This window comes from Diabrotica virgifera, chromosome 10 (assembly GCF_917563875.1).
Source record: "Diabrotica virgifera virgifera chromosome 10, PGI_DIABVI_V3a".
Classification (NCBI taxonomy): Eukaryota; Metazoa; Arthropoda; class Insecta; order Coleoptera; family Chrysomelidae; genus Diabrotica; species Diabrotica virgifera.
The window spans coordinates 59,168,920-59,191,975 of NC_065452.1; the positions used below are offsets into that span (position 1 = coordinate 59,168,920).

Consider the following 23,056-nt stretch of genomic DNA (forward strand, 5'->3'; position numbering starts at 1 on the left):
GTCGAGGAGCTGGATGGGCTCAACATTGACGTGTTGAAGAAGTCTTTGTTCGTGACTCTTGGCAAATTTTTCTATGGTCTTGTTAACAGTATCCATGTCTAGGTCCCTATGGAGGTCACTGTTCCTATAGTACCATGGAGCGTTGACAATGCTCTTTGCACTTTGACTTGGAATCGTTGAATGATGTTTAAATTAGTATTACTAGCGCAGCCCCATAGCTAGTCCCATAGCTAGTCCATATAGGTTTTATAATAATCTGTTTATACAAAAGTATTTTATTGTAGATCGAGAGAGTGGATTGTCTTCCCAATAGCCAATACATTTTTTTATATTTCATGTTAAGCTGTTCTCGTTTCTTTTTAACATGGGCCTTTTAGCGTAGCCTAGCGTCTAGTGTAATACCCAAATATTTTGCGATATCGGCGTATGGTATCTGAGTATTATTTACGTTAACAGGAATGTATTTTTTTTCTTGTTAGTAAAATTTATATGCACTGACTTCATTTCGATTAATTTAATTCGCCATCGTTTAGTCCACTTGTTAAGTCTGTTAACAGAGATTTGTAGTTTTCTTGCTGCTTCTTAATGGTCTTCACCTACGGCTAGGACGGCAGTGTTATCAGCAAAGGTAGCTATTGTGTTATGATCTACTTCAGGGATGTCACTAGCGTATAATAGGTATAGGACCGGTCCTATACACTACCTTGTGGTACACCTGCACTGATTTCCTTTACTTCCGAGTAGGCTTCTTCTTGCTTAAGCCTAAAAACTCTCTCTGATAACTTGCTTAATTTGTATTTAAGTCCTTCGTGCCGTGCCTTCTCAAAAGCTTGCGCCACGTCGAGGAAGACAGCGGAGCAAACTTTCTTGCCTTCCAGCGACCTCTCTATTATATCCGTTATTCTATGGACTTGGTCGATAGTTGAATGACTTTCTCGAAACCCAAACTGGTGTGATGGAATTAGAGCCTTAGCATGTATGAGAGGTTTCAACCTTTTCAGCAAAAGCTTCTCGTACAGCTTTGAAATTACGGGTAGTAAAGAAATCGGTCTGTACGATGATACTGTATTTGGTTGTTTTCCAGGTTTAAGGATCATTATGAGCTCAACCACTTTCCATATCTTGGAAATATATCTTAATCTGAACGAGTAAGATATGTCAGTTTTACTATGGCTTTTTAGCCCGATAAGGGAACGTAAAATTTTACGAAAACCTCCAAAAAAATAAAGGAAGGATAAAAATTTGGAAATAGGTAGTTGAAATTGTCTATTATTATATAAGAAAAAGTTTACAATTCTACATTCCCTCCATTTTACAAAAATTGGAAAATAAGAGGGGAGAATTTTTTTCCACAAGTCCGGAATTGGATAAAATGACTAATTCTAAGTAACTTTTGTTCTATAGAGTTCTCGAGTACTTTTCGAGTTATTTGCGAGTGAATGTGTTCATTTTTAACCAAAAAAAAAAAAAAATGTTTTTGGACGGTTTTTCGGAGATAACTCAAACGGTAAGTATTTTAGCGAAAAAAATATTCTTAATAAAAATATAGCTTATAAAAAATTTAAAAAAATGGTGTATGCGAGAGGTCTGCAGACCCAGTAGAAGCAGAGTTGCAGCTAATGAAATGTAGGTTCTTCTTCGTCAAATTCCAAATCGAATATTTCAATGTGAAATTAGCAAAAAACGGAGCACTTTTCCGGGAAAATTGACAACTTTTTTAAAGTGTTTAAAAAAAGGTTTATTTTTGTTTTTTAAAAAAACTTCTAACATTAAAAGTAAGTGAGTTACTCTCAAAATATTGTTGGTCCCTTTTAATTTTTGGTAAAAAATGGCAAAAACACCCCTTAATTAGCTTCTCAAATAAAATTAATCGTTACTGCTTTACAAGTTACTTAACTTATGTATTATTTATATTATCTATAAGTTTGATTGGTTCAAAGTGCTCAGTTTTGAAAAAAATTGGGTTTAAAATAAAACATTTTTTTTTAATTTTGAAAAAAATCGTAATTGTTTATGGAATTAACTTAAAAACAATTAGGAATACCAAAAATCTCATAGAGTAATAAAATGTACGTTTTGCTTTTCTGAATATTTTTGATTTTTTGTTTTCTTGTTAGAGAAAAATTGGTTATGCTATGGCTGTTCAAAATTTGCCTAAACTCGTGATTAGTTACTCGTTCAAGCCATTTTAACTACAGATTTTTCAAAACGAAGCACTTTGGACCGATGAAACTTACAGATCATATAAATAATACATAGACAAAGTAACTTGTAAAGTGGTAATGTTAAAATTTGCATGTGATGCTAATTAGAGGGTGATTTTCGCGATTTTTTACCAAAAAATAAAAGGGACCAACAATATTTTGAGCGTAATTCACTTACTTTTAATATTACAAGTTTTTTAAAAAACAAAAATAAACCTTTTTTAAACACTAAAAAAGCTAAAATGAATTTTCCCTTAAAAGTGCTCCATTTTTGGGTTATTTCACATTGAAATATTCGATTTGGAATTTGACGAAGAAGAACCTACTTTTCATTAGCTGTAACTCTGCTTCTACTGGGTCTACAGACCTCATGTATGCACCATTTTTTTTCCATTTTTTATGTGCTATATTTTTGATAAGAATATTTTTTTCGCTAAAATACTTACTTTTTGAGTTATCTCCGAAAAACCGTCCAAAAATATGTTTTATTTTGTTAAACATGAACATATTCACTCGCAAATAACTCGAAAAGTATTGACTTAGTGGAAAAACTCTATAGAAGAAAAGTTGTTTACAATTTTATCTATTAAATAATTATTGTTAATTATATTACATTATTAGTATACAAGGAGATTAAAATTATTGATATTTATTAGCTACAAAAAACTATTTAAAACACTTTTTTTTTCAGGTTTCTGTATTGTAAAATACACCTTATATAGAACATTAATAAAGTAAATATTCGTAAAATATTCAAACAAAGATCGTAAGCCGCTCAGTTATAAAATATCCTGTATGAAGTACCAAAACTCAATTTTGATTGACGTTTCAGAAGGCTAAAGGAACAGTTGTTGATCCGATGATCCCATCAAAAAGGGCAATGGGCGCGGAGGAGACCTGGTCGACTGTGATCGGTGTTGACATTCAAATTTTCTTCAGCTTTGAATACATTGAAAACACAATAAAAGTAGCAATTCTTAGTGAGTGACAAGGGTTTTATCCGTATCTAAGCTTTCGCTATTTGGAATTTGGTGACGACTTGGAAATAACGCGTCATATCACAGTTTTATAACTCTCTGGAATTGGTGTCTTCTATACGCACGGGTATTTTTATTTTCTTAGGATTTTTGCAAGACTTTTATGATCAATATCAGAATATTATAATCCGAAGGCGTAGTTTACATATTTATATTTTATATACACTCACCGTCACAAAATTCCGCCACCCATAATGTTTGATTAAGTTTGACAAGTTATAACTTTATTATTTGTACTGCGATTTTCAAGATTCTTACATCAGTTTGTAGGTACATGTTTTCATGTCGTTTGTTATTATTCCTAACAAAAAAATCATTCATTCACAATTCATAACACAATTCATACATTCGCTAACAAAAAATTTTTGCTTAGATGGCATTATACGGGGATGAATGGAAGCGTTGTATTTTCTCCCAACCTTAAGAAATTCTGTGGAAAAATGGAAAAGCTGATTTTGTTTCACAGTCCTGTCATAGTATCACGGAGGCATTACTAAAATTTTGTTTTTTGAATTATCCGAATATCTCTTTTCTTGTAAGAGCTGTGCCATTTTTTGAAAATAAAAACACTGATTGACTCATAAAATAGAGGTTGGATTGATAAGATTAGAATGGCTCGCATGCAACCCAGATCTCAATCCTATTGAGTATTCATAGGATGAGTCAAAAAATCTATTCGCTTCATCCTAGATCTCCAGAAAATTTGGTACAGTTATGGCCCTGGTAGAGGAATATCGGGCTATTCCCCAGGCAAGGATAACACACCTTTATTCGATGCTAAACAGATTGCGAGCAGTCGTTGCTGCCAGAGGTGGACATACCCGTTATTGAATTGTTTTGTTTTGTTGTTAATTTTGTATTGTTTTGTTAATTTTAGTGCGTTTGATATGTTTAATTAAATAAACCTTCAAAGCAGTGTTTTATTTACAGCTCTTACAAGAAAAGAGATATTCGGGTAATTAAAAAAACAAAACCTTAGTGATAACTCCCGGATAATACAAAAAGAGTATGAAACAAAATCAGTCCCCCAATTTTTTCACAGAATTTTTGAAAGTTTGGAGAAAAAACAACGCTTCCATTAACCCCCGTATAATGCCATCTAAGCAAAAAAATTTTGTTACCGGAATAATAACAAACGACATCAATACATGTACCTACAAACTGATGCAAGAATCTTGAAAATCGGAAGACAAATAATAAAGTTATAGATTGTCAAACTTAATCAAACATTTTAGATGGCGGATTTTTGTGCCGGTGAGTGTATTTTACCACTATACAATCTCTTACAGAAAATTATTTTTTGTAACTAATAACTAAATCTCAGAGAAGCAAGAGAAAATGGAAAACGAGCATATCTCAGACAAAATAAATTAATTGTAAATGACAAGAGCTATACAGTGGAAAACTTTAATGAACAAAAACAAGAACAAAAAGAAAAATACTACAAACGCTCTACAAGTGAACGATCCCCAGAGAGTGATCGGCTAAATGAACAACAAAGGAAATTTACTAAAACAGACCCAAAAAACTAGCAAGTGATGGTCAAAGGGTGGATGTACAGGATAATGACCAGGCGTGGATACGGAAAACGAATAAGAGAGCACCGAAAAGTAATAGAAATAGAAAATTGAAAGGTTTAATAAATATAGGAACGTGGAATATAAAAACTATGCTAGCCATGGGCAAAATGGAAGAAGTAGCAAAAGAAATGAGAGATTATAAGATAGACATAATAGCATTGCAAGAATTGAGGTGGAAGGGAGAAGGTAGGATCGACAAGCAAAATTACACAATGTACTACGGAGGAGAAAATACACAAGGTAGAAATGGAACAGGCTTCATGATAAGTAGAAGATGGAGAGAATATGTATTAGAATTTAAAAAAGTAAATGGAAGAATATCTTATTTAAGGATAAAGAATAGAGTTGCTAATATCTCAATTATAAATATCTATGCACCCACAGAACAAGCCGATGATCAAGAGAAGGATGTTTTTATGAAGCTCTAGAAAGGCTCTGTGAGGAAATTAAAAATCATGACACACTTATAATTCTAGGAGACTTCAATGCAAAGATGGGTAAAGAGGAACATTGGAGATCGGTAGCAGGGAAAGAAACAGCACATGACACAACAAATGAAAATGGGACAAGAATGGGCAATCTAGCAACAGATATGAATATGTTTTCTAGTAAGTACTAAATTTCGGCACAAGCTAGAGCATAAAATAACATGGCTTATTCCAGGAAGAAATACAGGAAACCAAATTGATCATGTTCTAATAAATAAAAAAAGAACAAGAATGATCCAAGATGTAAGGTCATATCGAGGCGCGGATGTGGGATCTGATCACTTCCTTGTAATAGCAAAGCTTAAGCTAAGAATGATAGATATGGAGAAAAAAGAAAACAAAAGGAAAAGATGGAGAATAGAAGAGTTAAAAACAAAGAAACGGCAATATCAACAAGAAATGGAACAACAACTATTGGAAAATGTAGAAAATGAAAACATTGAAACAGACTGGGAAAATATACGAAGAAGTATAGAAAACACAGCAAATACAGTGCTAGGAAGAAAATATGTAGAGAAAAGGAATGACTGATTCGACAATGAGTGCGAAGAAATATTAAAGAAGAAAAAATCAGCAAGACTCAAATGGTTAAGAACGGGATGTACAGATGATTACAGAATATACCAAAAAATCAGAGGTGATACCACAAAACTAATAAAACACAAAAAGGTGAGGTGGATTGAAGAAACCATGGATGCACTGGAAAAAGACACAAAAAACAACGGCAAGCTGTATAAATATATTAACAAGCAAAATAAAAAATTAAATATGGCAACAATAGAAAAGAAAGAGTGGCAAAATTATTTCAAAAATCTCTTAACGCAAGAAAACATACAAGCAAATGAAGATGAAGTTTTGGAAATAACAGAAGAAGAACGGCCTGAACAAAACATACCAACGGCAGAAGAATTTAACGAAGTGATAAGCCAACTAAATCAAAATAAAGCAGGGGGAACAGACTGTTTAGTTAATGAGTTGATTAAACATGGAGGGACAGCAATACAGCAAAAATTGTATAACCTGATTAAACAGATTTGGATAAAAGAATCAATGCCTAAAGAATGGGAAAAAGGGTTAGTTATTCCGATATTTAAAAAAGGAAACCCAAAAGTTTGTGAAAACTACAGAGGCATTACTCTTCTAAATGTGGTTTATAAGATCTTGACCACAATGATAAATAAACGATTGATGGAGCATACAGATATAAAAATAGGAGATTATCAAAATGGTTTTAGGAAAGGAAGATCTACCGTAGATGCCATACACATAGTGACTCAGACAGTCGAGAAATTCTATGAATATGACATGTGGCTGCATATCCTCTTTATTGACTTCAAGCAAGCATTTGACAGTATTAAGAGGCCAGAAGTAGTAAACGATATGAGGAATATAGAAGTGCCTGGAAAGATGATAAGACTCGTGGAAATGACGATGAAAGAATCAAAGGCATCCGTATTAACGCAGGAAGGAACAACAGAAGAATTCGAATACAATGCAGGAGTAAGACAAGGAGATGGGCTGTCAACTACGCTCTTTAACATAACTTTAGACGCCATAATTAAGACGTGCAAACTCAATGGGACGATCACCAACAATTCAGTCCAGATAGTAGCATATGCTGATGACCTAGCGGTGCTGGCGAGAGGCAAAAGAACCTTAGATGACATAACCAGACAAATTGAAAAGGAAGCGGTGAAAAGAGGCTTAACAATAAATGAAGAGTTAGTGAAAATAGAGAGGAAAAACAAAGATACAGAGGAAAGAAATATAAAAATCGGGAATTATAATTTTGAAATAGTCAGTAATTTTCAATACCTAGGAGTCACAATTAACAACAAAAATGAAAGAAACATAGAAATTACCAACAGAATACAAGCGGGTCATAGAGCATATTATAAGTACAAAAGTATTTTAAAAAACAAAAAAATCAGCAGGGTTACGAAAATCCGAGTATACAGAATAGCAATTCGAACAGTGGTGATATATGGGGCAGAAACCATGAGCCTAACAAAGAGGGAAGAAGAAATGTTAAAAATATTTGAAAGAACAATGGTAAGAAGAATTTATGGACCAAAGAAAACAGTGCACGGAGATTATGAAAGGCTCTTGAATTTAGAAATAAGAGACATACTAGGAGGTGAGGACATAGTGAAAGCTATAAAAACCCAGCGACTACGGTGGTATGGACACTTAAGAAGAATGGGAGAAGAAAAAGATGTAAGAAAAGTTACAATGTGGAACCCAAATATAACAAGGGCGAAAGGAAGACCAAAAAGCAGGTGGGAAGACCAGGTATTGGAGGACATAAAAAGATTGAAAGTGCCAAGATGGAGACAGAAAATACAGGACCGGGATATATGGAGGAAAATAACAGAGGACGCAAAGAGGAACCCTAGATTAGACTAGTTAACTTGAGAGAAGAAAGAATGTGGAGTGACTCACCACAATAAATGAGTCAATGAGCTCAATAAGAGTGGCTCCAACTCCGCACGGAGTGTATAGCCTGTATATATAATAACTAAATTTATTTGATACAGATAAATATACATCCTTTCTATCTTATGCATATTAGCAAGATATTATTACCAGTGGCGGCTCGTCAGAGGAGGCAAGGGAGGCTTAGCCTTCCCATAAATTTTTTACACACGCTACACTGTTTTGTTTATCTTGAATCGCGAAAAACAACAAGCACTGTCACTATTATACAACCTACCGCACAACTTTTACATTCTTCTTGAGTCATATTTGTCAGGTAGGTGTTACTTTATTAAATACCAAGATGCAATTTCCAAACTCTATTCTATCAAAGCTGGCGTACCACAGGGTAGCGTACTGGGACCTACCTTGCATCTCTTGTTTACCGCAGATATACCTCCACCTCTTCAGGAACCACTAGAGGAGAGACCACTTACAGAAGAAATGATGCTAGGAACATTTGCCGACGATACTGCAATCCTAGCCTCACACACAGACCCTATTTATGCCTCGCATATCCTTCAAGCGTATCTAGACAGAGTACAAATTTGGTTTTTGGAATGGAAAATTAAAGTGAATGAAGGAAAATCTATTCAAGTTACATTTACAACACGAAGAGGAACTTGTCCTCTTGTAACTTTAAACAATCACCAATTACCATCAGCCAACGAGGTAAAATATCTTGGTATTCATTTGGACAGAAGTCTCACATGGAGGAAACATATCTGGACCAAGAGAAAGCAACTAGGTCTCCAATTCAGAAATATGTATTGGTTAATGGGCCGTTCATCAAGACTATCTCTGGATAATAAATTGCTGCTCTATAAGGCAATACTTATGCCAATCTGGACATATGGGTTGGAACTATGGGGAACAGCCAGTCACTCCAACATCGAAATCATCCAACGCTTCCAATCAAAAACCCTCAGAACCATCACTAATGCACCTTGGTACATCAACAACAGAATTATTCATCGAGACCTTAAAACTGATACGGTACAAGAAGTCATCACAAAACGTAGCGCTGCTTACATTGCCAAGTTGGAGGATCATAAAAACCAGTTTGCACTTAACCTCCTAGACAATTCCCAAGAACAGCGTAGGTTAAAGAGGTTCAAACCATTGGACTTACCATTTAGAGTAAACTTTTAAACTATTGAGTTAGTAGTTATGAAATGTAATTATTTTGTACACAACTTTATAAAAATTGTACTTTGATTTTGCCAGTGGGTAAAATCTTCCTTGTCCTTAGTCAATGTAATTACTTTTGTTTATTGTTGACACTCAACAGATTGCAAAATATTTTTAAATAAAAAAAAACTATTATACAACCTGTAAATTCCATATTATCACTAAACATCCATACGCACGGAGCATTAGGATTAGAACGCATGACTGCGTCTCAGTTTTTTTATTATTATTGTAGGCAGGACCCTGGGTTATCCCGAGATGCATGAACGGAGCCGAGAAGCCGGCCAGCCTCCGTTGCTAATGCTCCGCGCAGCGCAGCAGGCGTTTAAGGAGACCCGGTCTCCTAACAGTGGCATCTACGGTGCCATCACACGCTGCCCGGAGATTTACCAACGGAGGCTAACTAGCTTCTCGGCTCCGTTGCCGTTGCGTGCATCTCGGGACAACGAATTTTAAGGTCCTGACTAAAAATAATGAAAAAACTAAAAGTGCGAATTTTGTTATGAAATTTGGTATTTGGGGTTAGAATAATATTTGGAACAACTTGTTCAAATAACTTTTCTGATATTTGTAATGCAAAGCAAAATATTGGTAATTTATCCTGTTAAATGATGCCGATACAAGGAATATTCTTAAATGTTGTATCATACTTAAAGCTACATACGTTATGGCTAGATGGAAACTGGTGATCATCGGCTTAACTGCACTAATCGGACTGCATCGGACTTTGTCTATGGTATCTTCAGGATCCTTCTTTAAAACCATACCTCAAAAGCCCGAAGTTTCGATAGAGTTTCTGCCTTCAATGTCCACGTTTCCACTCCTTATAGAAGCACTGAGTACATGTAACATTTAGGGAGCCTTATTTTTGTTTTTAATTTGAGGTTATGGCTCTTGAACACAGAGCTCATAGTCAAGAATACACTTTTTGCCTTTCCGATGCGACATCTAATCTCTTGAGTATTGTCCCACGACTCATTGATTGTAGTTCCTAAGTACATACATAGTTGTGTTGTGAGACACGTTCAATTCTCATTTGGTTCACATAGAGATTTGCTCCAGTTATGTTTTGCTTGTTGATGATTATTAGCTGCTGATGATTAGCTTGGTTTTGCTTGTGTATCTAGTCCATATGTTCTACTTGTTTCCGTTATTGTATTCATTAAGTTTTGCAGTTCTTTTATGGTATTGGAAAACACTATTGTATCATCTGCATACCGCAGGTTACTGAGCTTGACTCAATTTATTGAGATGCCTTCATCAATATATTTTAGAGCCTCTTCAAAAATGTGTTTTGAATTCAGATTGAATATCAGCGGTCAAATTATGAATGCCTTATTGGTAACAGATGACAACATAGAAAAAGAGGTCTCAGCAAGGATCGCTGCGGGTAATAGATATCATATTTCCTATCATCATTATTAAGATCTAAGCTGCTAAAGGAAAATCTAAATTAAGATTGTGCATGTACATGTCAATTATTCGCCCAGGTGTTACATATGGAAGTGAAACATGGACTCTACATCAGCGGGAAATAAATAAGGTGCTGATATTTGAAAGAAAGGTTCTCAAAATGATATCTATTTGGCCCTCAAAGAGATGAATGGACAGGAGAGTGGAGAATGGAGAAGGCGCAATGCTAAATTGGTGACTCTGTATAGTACTGAAAACATTGTCAGACATAATATAGAAGCTAACCGTATAAGATGGGCAGCTCATGTGGCAATATCAGAGGAAGACAGAGTGTTAAAACAAGTATTTTTTGAGAGGCCAGACGGTAGAAGATCAGTAGATCGTCCCAGAAAAAGAAGGAAGGATGATGTTGAAGCCGATTTATCTAGGATTAAATAATAGGAAATGGAAGCACAAGATCGTAGAAGATGGAGGGCTTATTATAGTGGATGCGGTGAAGACTCACCCCGAGTTGCAAATCCAGTCAAGAAGAGGGAAAATAAATTTAATTTGCAAACTTATAAAAAATATGTATCACAAATCCTTTATTCTAGACATTCTATCTTAGACATGTCACATACACACAACCAAACTTATATGGAATCATCTGATATTTCTTATTATTTCGTGCGAATTAAAAAAACGAACACACGAAGTCAAACAATACTTTTTTAAAAGCAATTTAATAACAAATACATAACAATTAAATAAAAAAATAAAGTATTTAACAAACAAATTGAAATTAGTTGTTTTAAAGTCAATAGCATAAAAAATTTCAATGCAAAACCAATCATGTTTAAATTGTTTTTATTTATTTTTTTTATTTTTTTGCAATCATTGTTATCACCTCTAGTCTTTATGCAAGCGTCAGTTTGCGTGGACACGCTCCTAATCAAATTATCAACATTTTTGTGTGGTTGGTTGCTTCATACTTCAAGAGCAGCTTGTACTAGCCGTGCGGTGTTTTGTGGATTATCCCGGCGAGCTCTAATTTTTCTTTTAAGCATATCCCACAAATACCCTATAGGGTTAAGCTCGGGAGAGCAAGCAGGCCACTCCAAACAAGGGATACCTTCTGCTTCAATGATGTCTCTAGTCATTCTAATGGTTATTGGAGGTCCATTATCATTCATGAAATTAAATTTTCTCCTGTTGCACCTCTCCAGAGCCTAACTACAGGTTATCAACATACCTGTGAGCAATTAACGTTGCTTGGATGAAAATTAAAGCAGTTTTTTTACGGATCACAATTCCTCTCCAGAACGTTACACTTCCCCTTACCCGTGTTGAGCTGCCCCCCCACCCCACTTCCAAAAATTAAAAAACAAATAGCGCTGATTTATGAGCTATTTATGAGCTTTCATATTCCGCAAACTAAAAATTTTGAGCTCGTTCCACTGAGCAGGAATTTAATACTTTAGTGGGGGGCTGAGTCAGCCCCCCCACTACTTAAAAATAGGAATATTGAATCGGTTTTTGCGGCAGAATTACGAGCTATTTATGAGCTCTTGAAATTATATAGTTTCGATTTTTGAGCTCATCCCCTTCGCCTCCAAACAACCCTTTAATTGATTTAACTTAAGAGAAAAATGCTGAGAAAACTTAAAATATATCGTATTGCGGATATAATTCCTATAGCTTATATACTCTAAGAATAAACGATTAAATCACGTGCATTTCGATTATTGAGCTACAACCCCTTCGCAAGAAAACCACCCTATCTTCCCGGCTTAAGAGAAAGTTGTACTTAAAAAGCATTAAATTAATTATTTGGCGACTACATATCATTTAATAATTTATAAGCTTCCAAATTACGAGCATTTAGATCAGTAAATTGCAATTTATTTCGTATAGTGCAGTCACTGAAGGTAAAACTCAACGATTACCTTCAATTTCGGTGAACCTTCATCGATTTTCACGAAAATTGGTCAGTGGTTAGAGGATACGTCAAGAAACAAAGGTGACATGGTACCACCTTGCGCCTTTACCCTGAGGGTGGATACCGCCCCTTCCCGGGGGTGAAAATTATTTTATAAAAAATAACTGCATCAATAAAAGAACAAATTAAGAGCAAAATTTATTATATAAAGCTATTAAAATAAGTCAATACTTTTTAAGTTATTAAAGACCAAAAATTTTAATTATTCGTGAAAAAAAAATGCATGCTTTGAAGCGGTTTTTCGTAAATCACTGAAAAACTGTAAGTTTTTACAAAAAAGCTAATAGTAGTTTAATTCGTATAGCTTATATTCTAAGAATAAACTCTTAAATCACGCGCCTTTCGATTATTGAGCTACAACCCCTTCGCAAGAAAACCATCCCATATTCCCGGCTTAAGAGAGAGTTGTACTTAAAATAATTTAAATTAATTATTTGGCGACTAGATATCGTTTAATAATTTATGAGCTCGCAAAATATACGCATCTTAATTATTAAATTGCCATTTTCTTTCTATAGTGCAGTCACTGAAGGTAAAAATCAACTATGACCTTCGATTTCGGTAAATCTCCATTCATTTTCACGAAAATTGGTGAGCGGATAGAGGATACGTCAAGAAAGAAAATTAACAATAACTTAGCCGGGAGTATATGCCACCCCTTCTCGAGGGTGAAAATTACTTTATTAAAAATAACCCCACAAATCAAGAGAGGGACAAATTCTAAGCAAAATTTGTTATATAATGTTATTAAAATAAATCAATACTTTTTGAGTTATTAAAGATCAAATATTTTAATTTTTGTGTTGGTCTGTACCCATTGAATTGGCAAGTACCTAGCATCTTCGAGCAGGGAAACATGGTGCCCTTTTAGCATGTGTTCCATTATATCTATCAACATCGACTTGTAGTCATAAAATTTTACCAAATTATATTATGTAAGCCATATATTATGGGATTACCACTATATACAGTGTGCTAGTTTCAAACTACTCGGCAGAATGCACTAAAGATTTTCTGTATTAGAACGAAAACGTTTTGCAATCCATGACATTTTAGATAGTTTTTAAATAAACGATTTTATACCAGAATACATCTCGAAGTTTTTTACTTCTGTATGAGTTTTTTTCAAAAAGTATTGATTTATTTTAATAACATTATATAACAAATTTTGCTTATAATTTGTCCCTCTCTCGATTTGTGGGGTTATTTTTAATAAAGTAGTTTTCACCCCCAAGAAGGTGTGACATATACCACAGGCTAAAACCGCAAGTTGTTCTTGTCAATTTGTGAAAATGAATGGAGATTTACCTAAATCGAAGGTCATAGTTGATTTTTACCTTCAGTGACTGCACTATAGAAAGAAAATGGCAATTCAATAATTGAGATGCATATATTTTGCGAGCTCATAAGTTATTAAACGATATGTAGTGGCCAAATAATTAATTTAAATTATTTTAAGTACAACTCTCTCTTAAGCCGGGAACATGGGATGGTTTTCTTGCGAAGGGATTGTAGCTCTATAATCGAAAGGCGCGTGATTTAAGAGTTTATTCTAAGAATATAAGCTATACCAATTAAACTACTATTAACTTTTTTGTAAAAACTTACAGTTTTTCAGTGATTTACGAAAAACCGCTTCAAAACATGCATTTTTTTCACGAATAATTAAAATCTTTGATCTTTAATAACTTAAAAAGTATTGACTTATTTTAATAGCTTTATATAATAAATTTTGCTCTTAATTTGTTCTTTTATTGATTTGTGCAGTTATTTTTTATAAAATAATTTTCACCCCCGGGAAGGGGCGGTATCCACCCTCAGGGTAAAGGGGCAAGGTGGTACCATGTCACCTTTGTTTCTTGACGTATCCTCTAACCACTGACCAATTTTCGTGAAAATCGATGAAGGTTCACCGAAATTGAAGGTAATCATTGATTTTTACTTTCAGTGACTGCACTATACAAAATAAATTGCAATTTACTGATCTAAATGCGCGTAATTTGGAAGCTTATAAACTATTAAATGATATGTAGTCACCAAATAATTAATTTAACGCATTTTAAGTACAACTTTCTCTTAAGCCGGGAAGATAGGGTGGTTTTCTTGCGAAGAGATTGTAGCTCAATAATCGAAATGCACGTGATTTAATAGTTTATTTTTAGAGTATATAAGCTATAGGAATTCTATCCGCAATACGATATATTTTAAGTTTTCTCAGCATTTTTCTCTTAAGTTAAATCAATTAAAGGGTTGTTTGGGGGTGAAGGGGATGAGCTCAAAAATCTAAACTATATAATTTCAAGAGCTCATAAATAGCTCGTAATTCTGCCGCAAAAACCGATTCAATATTCCTATTTTTAAGTAGTTCCCCCCCCCCCCACTAAAGTATTAAATTCCTGCTCAGTGGAACGAGCCCAAAATTTTTAGTTTGCGGAATATGAAAGCTCTTAAATAGCTCATAAATCAGGGCTATTTGCTTTTTAATTTTTGCAAGTGGGGGGCGGGCAGCTCAACACGGGTCTTTCCCTTGTATATTTGTGAACAGATCTGACAGTTTTTGTTCTTGCTTGTCTTCCTCGACCTCTAAGTACACAAATCTGATTTTACATAAATCCTGACTTTTTCTGAAAACAGCACATTTTGTAAATTCCCAATGTTCCAGTTTTGGTGGTGAAGACACCAATTTAGGCGATCAATCTTGTGCTGCCTGTATAACTCGGGAACCCATAATTGTCTGCTGCTGTATACTTCTTGTCAAAAACTCTTCTTCTTATGGTTTCAACTGAAACAGTTACACCTGTAGCTTCCAAAAGCTGCCTTTGGAGCTGTAGGTGAGGAATGGTTGGATGTCTTCCAGCTGATTGGACAATTAAACGTTTGCGGCGAGCCGTTATTACTTTTTGGCGACTTTCCCTTGCTTAATTTTTGAGCTTTCCTAGTTCCTATTACCTAGCATAGGTTTTGGACAGAACGCCCTGTGTTACGCCTAGCTCTACAGCTATGTCCCTCTGAGAACATTACTTGCTAAACAAGGCCAATAATCTTTCCCCGTTGTAAGTTCTATAACCCCACATGAGGCATATTTTCGTTTTTGAACGCAAAAGTTAGTTTATTTATTTTCGTTCAATTTGCAACTCAAGCAAATAACCTAACCGTACCGAGCTGTACTATCTTATTGTCTTATAGTTTTGTTTATTTTCAATAAAAACCTTTATTATTCGCAACAATAACAAGTTTTTTCAAAAGAAATAAATATTGCTTTGAAATACATGGAGATTCCATATAAGTTTGGTTGTGTGTATTTATGTATATAGCAGTACCTAAATTGCTCATAATATCTGTAAAAATAATTTACAGTTTTAATAATTTTTATAGAAAATACAATCTCATCAAATTGAGCAAATTCGTAATTGACAAAGTTTATCTCGATTTCAACCCCAACTGAAGTTGGAAATTCTGTTTTTGTCAAGCAGTTGAGAGAGCCCGACAGAGACCGACAGGGTCAATTTTAGAATAATGTGAGAGTTGCGGTAATAGTGTTCGCAAGTGTTGTAAGGAGTAGTAAGCAAGTCGAACCGATGTCTTGGGGTTCGTAAAACAGCCGCAAGCGGTAACAGCTGGTCTAAAGGATCGTTTAAACACAGCGATAAATCAAACAACTTATCAAGGTCAATCGAGTTGTTGCAACTTATCATTGTGTGTAAACGGTGCATCGCACAACTTATCAAAGTTGGAGTTGGGTTGAAGGTGGTATCGCATTGAATCGCAGCGTCTAAACAGCGTTTCAACTTGTCATCACAACTAGTTGCTGTGACTTGTCGTTGTGTTTAAACGACGCTTAACGTATGATTTCAGTATGACTATGCCATCTATCGACCACTACAGATGAAGGTTTAAGATTTATAGCTCCTCAAAATTAACGGAAAGGGTTCATTTCGTTCAATTAATTTTACATTCGGAGCCACGAGTACAAGTATTAGTATAATCTGCTACCGAATCCCTTATGAAAGGGGTGACGTTTGATTTTGCGACCAGATTACACCATTAAATGACGACATGCTTTCAAATTTTATGTCATTTGAATCTCGTACTTATTTAATATAACTATGGTATAAAAATATGGATTTTTTTCGAGGATGTGCGATTTTGGAGATAAATCTCGAAACAGTTCAATTTGTATTTTTTTAAATATTTTTTGGTATGTACTTATATCATACTAGTGGCGTTATCCATCTGAGCGTGATTTTTATTGACGTCATCGATGATTTTTTTGAATCAGAATAGGGGCAGTGTGCTAGCTAATTTAACAGGTTATTCAATTCTTTATTTAGTAATGTAGACATTAACATAATTATTATTTATACTCCCCTCTCCTTTTTAATATTTACTCCGACCAAATTTTTAAAAAGCACTGGATGAAACAAACGAAGGCATAAAAATCAATAGAGAATTGACAAATAACATCCAATATGCGGACGATACAGTCGTACTTGCAAGTAGTATCGATGAACTTCAGTAAACTTCAGTATGTTCTGGACAGAGTACAAAGAGCGAGTGAAGAACCTCAACATAAATAAAACAAAATGGATGCTGGTCAGCTAAACTCAAAAACCTGCCAGACAATTGAAAATAAAAAACCAATTAATTGAACACGTTGACTCGTATATATATATATATATATATATATATATATATATATATATATATATATATATATACAGGGTGTCTGCGTAACCTGGAACCATATGGGAAACTTTTTTGATATCAATTTTACGAAAAAAAGTCATTCTTTATAAAGTGCTCTGCATAGTCTAAAACCTAAGATGCAATCATCAGATATCAAATTTTGTCAACAGTATACGAGGTATGTCAAAAAATATGAATTTCGCTCAAGAGCAAACTACCTTTATAATTCAAAATATCAAAAAATTTTATTATGAGAAGTTATTTCTAATTAAAAATCATATTCGGATATGCAATAACAGCCTTCTAATTGAAAAAAAAAAATTCTGAAATTTTCCTAAATTACCGATTCCGAACATCATTTTTATTTATTAGACATGTAATAACTCTTTTATTAATAATTTTAGGAAAAAAAGTTATTCTTCATAAAAATCTGTGCATGGTCTAACTAAACCTTAAGATGCAACCACCAGTTATCCAAGTTTGTTAATTCTATACGAGGTGTGTCAAATAATATGAATTTAGAAAGAATTTAGATTAACAAACTTGGATAACTGATGGTTGCATCTTGAGTTTTAGACCATGCACAGATTTTTATGAAGAATAACTTTTTTTCCTAAAATTATTAATAAAAGAGTTATTACATGTTTAATAAATAAAAATGATGTTCGGAATCGGTAATTTAAGAAAATTTCAGAATTTTTTTTTTAAGTAGAAGGCTGTTATTGCATATTTGAATATGGTTTTTAATTACAAATAACTTTTCATAATAAAATTTTTTGATATTTTGAAATATAAAGGTAGTTTGCTCTTGAGAAAAATTCATATTTTTTGACATACCTCGTATACTGTTGACAAAATTTGATATCTGATGATTGCATCTTAGGTTTTAGACTATGCAGAGCACTTTATAAAGAATAACTTTTTTTCGTAAAATTGATATTAAAAAAGTTTCCCATATGGTTCCAAGTTACGCAGACACCCTGTATATATATATATACACCACACCCTGTATATATATATATATATATATATATATATATATATACAGGGTGAGGCAGATAAAGGGCCTATTAGAAATATCTCGAGAACTAAACGTAAGAAAATCATGAAAATTTTTATACAGGGGTTTTGAGGTGTGAACTATTTAATGAAAATATTTTGGTCTCTTTGCTACTTCCGGTTATACCGGAAGTTGATTGTAACTTCGTTTTTTTAAATGGGACACCCTGTATATTTTTACATTTTTGGATGCTCCTCGATTTCTTCTTTCTTTAAATATAAGGTTTTGTAATATTATACAGGGTAGGTTAAAAGATAATTAGGTTTTCTTATTAATTTCGTAGCAAGATTCAAACCCTGTAGGCTTGTAGTAGTTTGACATAATAAACTCTATTTATGTTCAAATGATTTTTAATATAGTCTACTATTGTTAGGAATTATTGGTATAGTTAAATTTTTCGTTTTAGTATACAGGGTTGGTCGAAACTCGGAATGAGTATTTTCTGAGTTTTCTTAAATGGAACACCCTGTATTTTAGTATTGTAATAAAATGTTGTTTTATGGTACATTTTAATTACTTAAGCACTCCCTATACCTAACTGCTTTAATTTGTGAGTTATTGGTGATCCAAGCAAAACATTAATTGCAACACAAAATATGTGAAATTGTATTAGGTTGGCCGTGAAAATATTCAATCACAAATAATTTTTTGGAAATAAATACATATTAATCTAGACTGATACTGAAAATTGCCAATAATGGTTGAACTGTCAAAACACCATCGAAGTTAAGATTGTTGGTGCGATTAACAATTAAGCACAAATTAAAGCAGTTAGGTATAGGGAATGCTTAAAAAATAAAAAAGTACCATGAAATATCATTTTATTACAATACTAAAATATAGGGTGTTCCATTTAAGAAAACTCAGAAAATGCTCATTCCGAGTTTAGACCCACCCTGTATAATAAAATTAAAAACTTAGCAATACTAATAATTGTTAACAATAGTAGACTATATTAAAAATCAGCTGAACATAAATAGAGTTTATTATGTCAAACTACTACAATCCTACAGGGTGTGAATATTGCTACGAAATTAATAAGAAAACGTAATTATCTTTTAACCTACCCTATATAATGTTACAAAATATTATATTTTAAGAAAGAAGAAATCGAGGAGAATCCAAAAATGTCAAAATATACAGGGTGTCCCATTTAAAAAAACGAAGTTATAAGCAACTTCCGGTATAACCGGAAGTACCATGTAGATGAAAATATTTTCATTAAATAGATCAGTCTTCAAAACCCCATTATTCCAATTTTCATAATTCAGTTACCTTTAGTTCTCGAGATATTTCTAATAGGCCCTTTATCTGCCTCACCCTATATATATATATATATATATATATATATATATATATATATATATATATATATATACCTTGAAACAGTCGTCAACTCGAAATGGGATCAAACAACCGAAATATCTAGAATTGAAAAGGCCAGAGCAACATTTAACAACATGAGAAATATATTCACCCATTCCGACATATCTCTCCCACTAAAAATACGGCCGCTAAAATGCTATGCATTTCCAGTCTTGATGTATGGGGCAAAGACATGGACACTAACGGAAACATTAATGAGGAAGCTGGAGGCATTCGAAATGTGGGTGTATCGACGTATCCTCAAAATATCCTGGACGACCCACACCACCAATGTAGAAGTATTGCGCCGAATGGGAAAACAAAAAGAAATCTCTTTCACAATTAAGAAACAGAAACAAATACCTCGGTCATATTATGAGAAATGATAAATATCTTATACTCCAACTGATAATACAGGGTAAAATAGAAAGCAAACGCGGACCCGGAAGAAGAAGACACTAGTGGCTTCAAAACTTACGTCAATGGTTTGGACTAACATCGATCGAGTTATTCAGAAACGCCGCAAACAAAATTAAAATTGTTATGATGATAGCCACATGAAGAAGAAGAAGACTAATTAAAATTTGTTTTTTTTGCTTAAATTAAATGTTCAAATTTTATCCTACCTACCTCTTAGCAGTAAATGAACCGAGGACGACAATCTTCTTGAACGTTATGGATCATTTCTGGAGTTACATTACGAATTACCAATCTAATATTTTTTAAATCTTGTAAATTTTGATGTCGATCGATGTAAACTTTTGATTTTAAATAACCCCGAAAAAATCAAGTAATGTAAGATCTGGAAATTTTGGGGATACACTATATGTAGTTTTGCCGATTTACTGTTCCATGAAACATAATTTAGGTTTACGATATTTTTAAATCATGGGAGTCAATCAGAGGATTTCATGTAGAGAATAGGCTATTGTTTGTATTTTTAAAAATTCTTTAAGCTAGAATTTGGAAGCTTGAATTTGGTTCATTACGATAGTTGTTGAGAGGTCAATGAGTGTTTTGAAGATCAAAGATTTAGAATTTGATTAATTAGAAGATGATAGGGAGAGGAAAGAGACTAAAAAAGATGGAGGACTATTTTAACAGGGTGACACTAGAGAACTTGATACGTAATTTATTTAAAAAATCACAAAAGTGTAAACACTAAGATACCTGTTTACACCTGGCAACTCAAACAATATATCTCTCTCACTCTCTCTACTGCCATCCCTCCTTGTGGAGTATTAAGCGCTTGTACTTTTCTTGGTCAAAAGTGTAAGATGGCTTGCTGATCGGGTCAGAGCATCGTCTTTCTTGTTTATTCTCTGGATAAACTATGTATGTACTAGTTCTTTCAATTCTCTTCTATTCCTTACTGTGTTTTGACTTCTCTCCATCTTAGTTCCATTTTTTCGTGCTCTCTGGTTGTTGTTCTGTTTCTAATTTCTAGGTGTTGTCCGGTATTTCTCTGTCGTTTCCGCTCAAGTTGGTATTTAACTGCTTGTCTAGCTAGTCTAGTTTTGTTGTTTCCCCACAGCCGGATTGACCATATTATTTTTATTCTTGTACAAATTTGTACAAAATTGAGAGAAGAAGATGATATTTATATTTTTTTTTGCTTTGGAAAGTCCTATATAAAGATCGCTGAAATCTTCATCCATAAAAATTGTGATTTTGGGCATTTTAAAATCGAGTATAGTAGTTAAATGGCTGGATATAAGTCTAGCCCTATATTCTTCTATAACATGCTTTGTGGTGTAGAGTTTTATCATTATCATCATTAATAACAGTTGCAAAAAGTAATTTTAACGGAAGTTAGTAAAGGACATAAAAAATAATGCAGATAACGATGTTCGTCTTGCAACAGGTTTTTCCAGGTCTAAGATATATTGTTGCAGTACGTGTAACATATTTATATCTTTATTTTATAACAGTTTGTCACTGCTAATACCCCTTCAAAAAACCTCAATTCCTGCAAGTGTTTGCCATAACTATATTTATGTATAAATTTGCTTTCTATTTTAAGCTTATAGTTTCATTTCTTCTACAGGATCCGAACAATGGCAGAATTTGCGACTAACATCTTCAAGATTTGCAGGTAAATACTTTCTAGCGTTTAATTCTAGTTATATTCATATTCACTTTTTCTCTCCATTTTGGGGCTGCTATTATATACCTAAAGTACTTCTTCTCTGGTAATGTTATTATTTTTGGGGTTGCATTTTACAGTTTTCAGGAAATTACAAAAAGTAATATGAATACAAGTTTAAGATTTTATATGTCTTTGTACATCGTGTTTCCAAAATAATCTGAAATATTTTTGTGGAAGATTCGTCCATTTAATTTTAAGATTTTTAAGACTAAATTTCTATTAACATGATTAATAAGTTTTATACCCATTATGCTGGATTGGCCATATTGAATGAATGCAAGAGAATTAAATACCAAAGAAAATAATAAGACAGATACATACCAGTAAGAAGACAGTTAAAAAAGGAAAACCCTAAATTATAAAAAATCGAACAAATTTGCTAAAAAATCTTTACCATCACCATTTAGAAAACAATACAAGGGGCAAATCATAATAGCAGAAAATCCTAGAGCAACAGTGGCCCAATGAAAATTGTACCCTCTAAAACTCAGTAAAGTAATGTCTTTACAAACATCCATAAACTAGTCCACAAACCATATTTAAATATTGAAGACGACCAGTATTTATTCAAAAGTATTTTTGACACCTTTAACCCTGTGCTGTGGGGTTGCAATTCTTATAAACTTACCCCTATGTAAGACATCTAGGTCTCACATTCTTCAAGACCTTCAGAGTAACGGCTGACTTCGGAGGAAAGTAATCTAGGGGATTGAAACCTGGAGATCTAGCTGACCATTCTGTTGCACCTCTCTGCCAGTCAGTGCGGGAAACGCTCATTCAAAAGCGCTTGGTTACCCAATCTCCAGCAAGGTAATTATTGACCCGTGTGGTCACGATCACGCTTCATGGAGGTGAGGATAGGAATTGAGTAGGAGAGGTTAGATATGCTAAGTGGAGACAGCATCGTATAATTGTGACGAATAAGTTTGTTTCAATATTTGTCTGATATTCTTTTGATTCTACTTTGTGTTCTTATTCTTCTTCTTCTTCTTTAAGTACGGTGCCCAAATTTTAGGCGTGGGTAGCTTTCATGACAATTTGCCGATATCGTTGTCGATCTTGCGCGGCATATAATAGTTGATCTGCTGATAAGCCAGCGCATTGACGAAGGTTTCGGAGCCATGAATATTTCTTCCTACCAATTCCTCTTTTCCGTCGATCTTTCCGTTGAGTATTAACTGCAACATCTTCTACCTGCTATCTCTCATTATATGCCCGAGTATTTCAAGTTTTCTCTTTTTTATCATCTTGATATTCAGGGCAGCAGTCAACAATGTCAGAATAGCCATGTTAGTGTCCAACATCCGTAACGGATAGGCACCATAAGAAGAAGATCATCTTGATTAAGTCACCTTCGCCTTGACCTACTCTGTTTAAGACTTCTCTGTTTGAAATGCGTTGAACCCAAGATATTCTGAGCATTCTCATCA

At 33.8% G+C, this 23,056-nt stretch overlaps 1 protein-coding gene across 3 annotated transcripts in view; it reads left to right on the top strand.

Moving 5' to 3' along the window:
* The window catches only part of LOC114343772 (protein Teyrha-meyrha-like), a 542,521-nt gene that overhangs the window by 372,299 nt on the left and 147,166 nt on the right, over positions 1-23,056 (top strand). For 2 of the 3 annotated variants that reach the window (XM_050641314.1, XM_050641316.1), the window contains exon 5: positions 21,525-21,572. The exons of the other annotated variant lie outside the window; for it this stretch is intronic. In XM_050641314.1, coding sequence (XP_050497271.1) covers positions 21,525-21,572 — 48 coding nt within the window. The remainder of the gene's footprint in view (positions 1-21,524; positions 21,573-23,056) is intronic. 3 annotated transcript variants of the gene reach the window in all.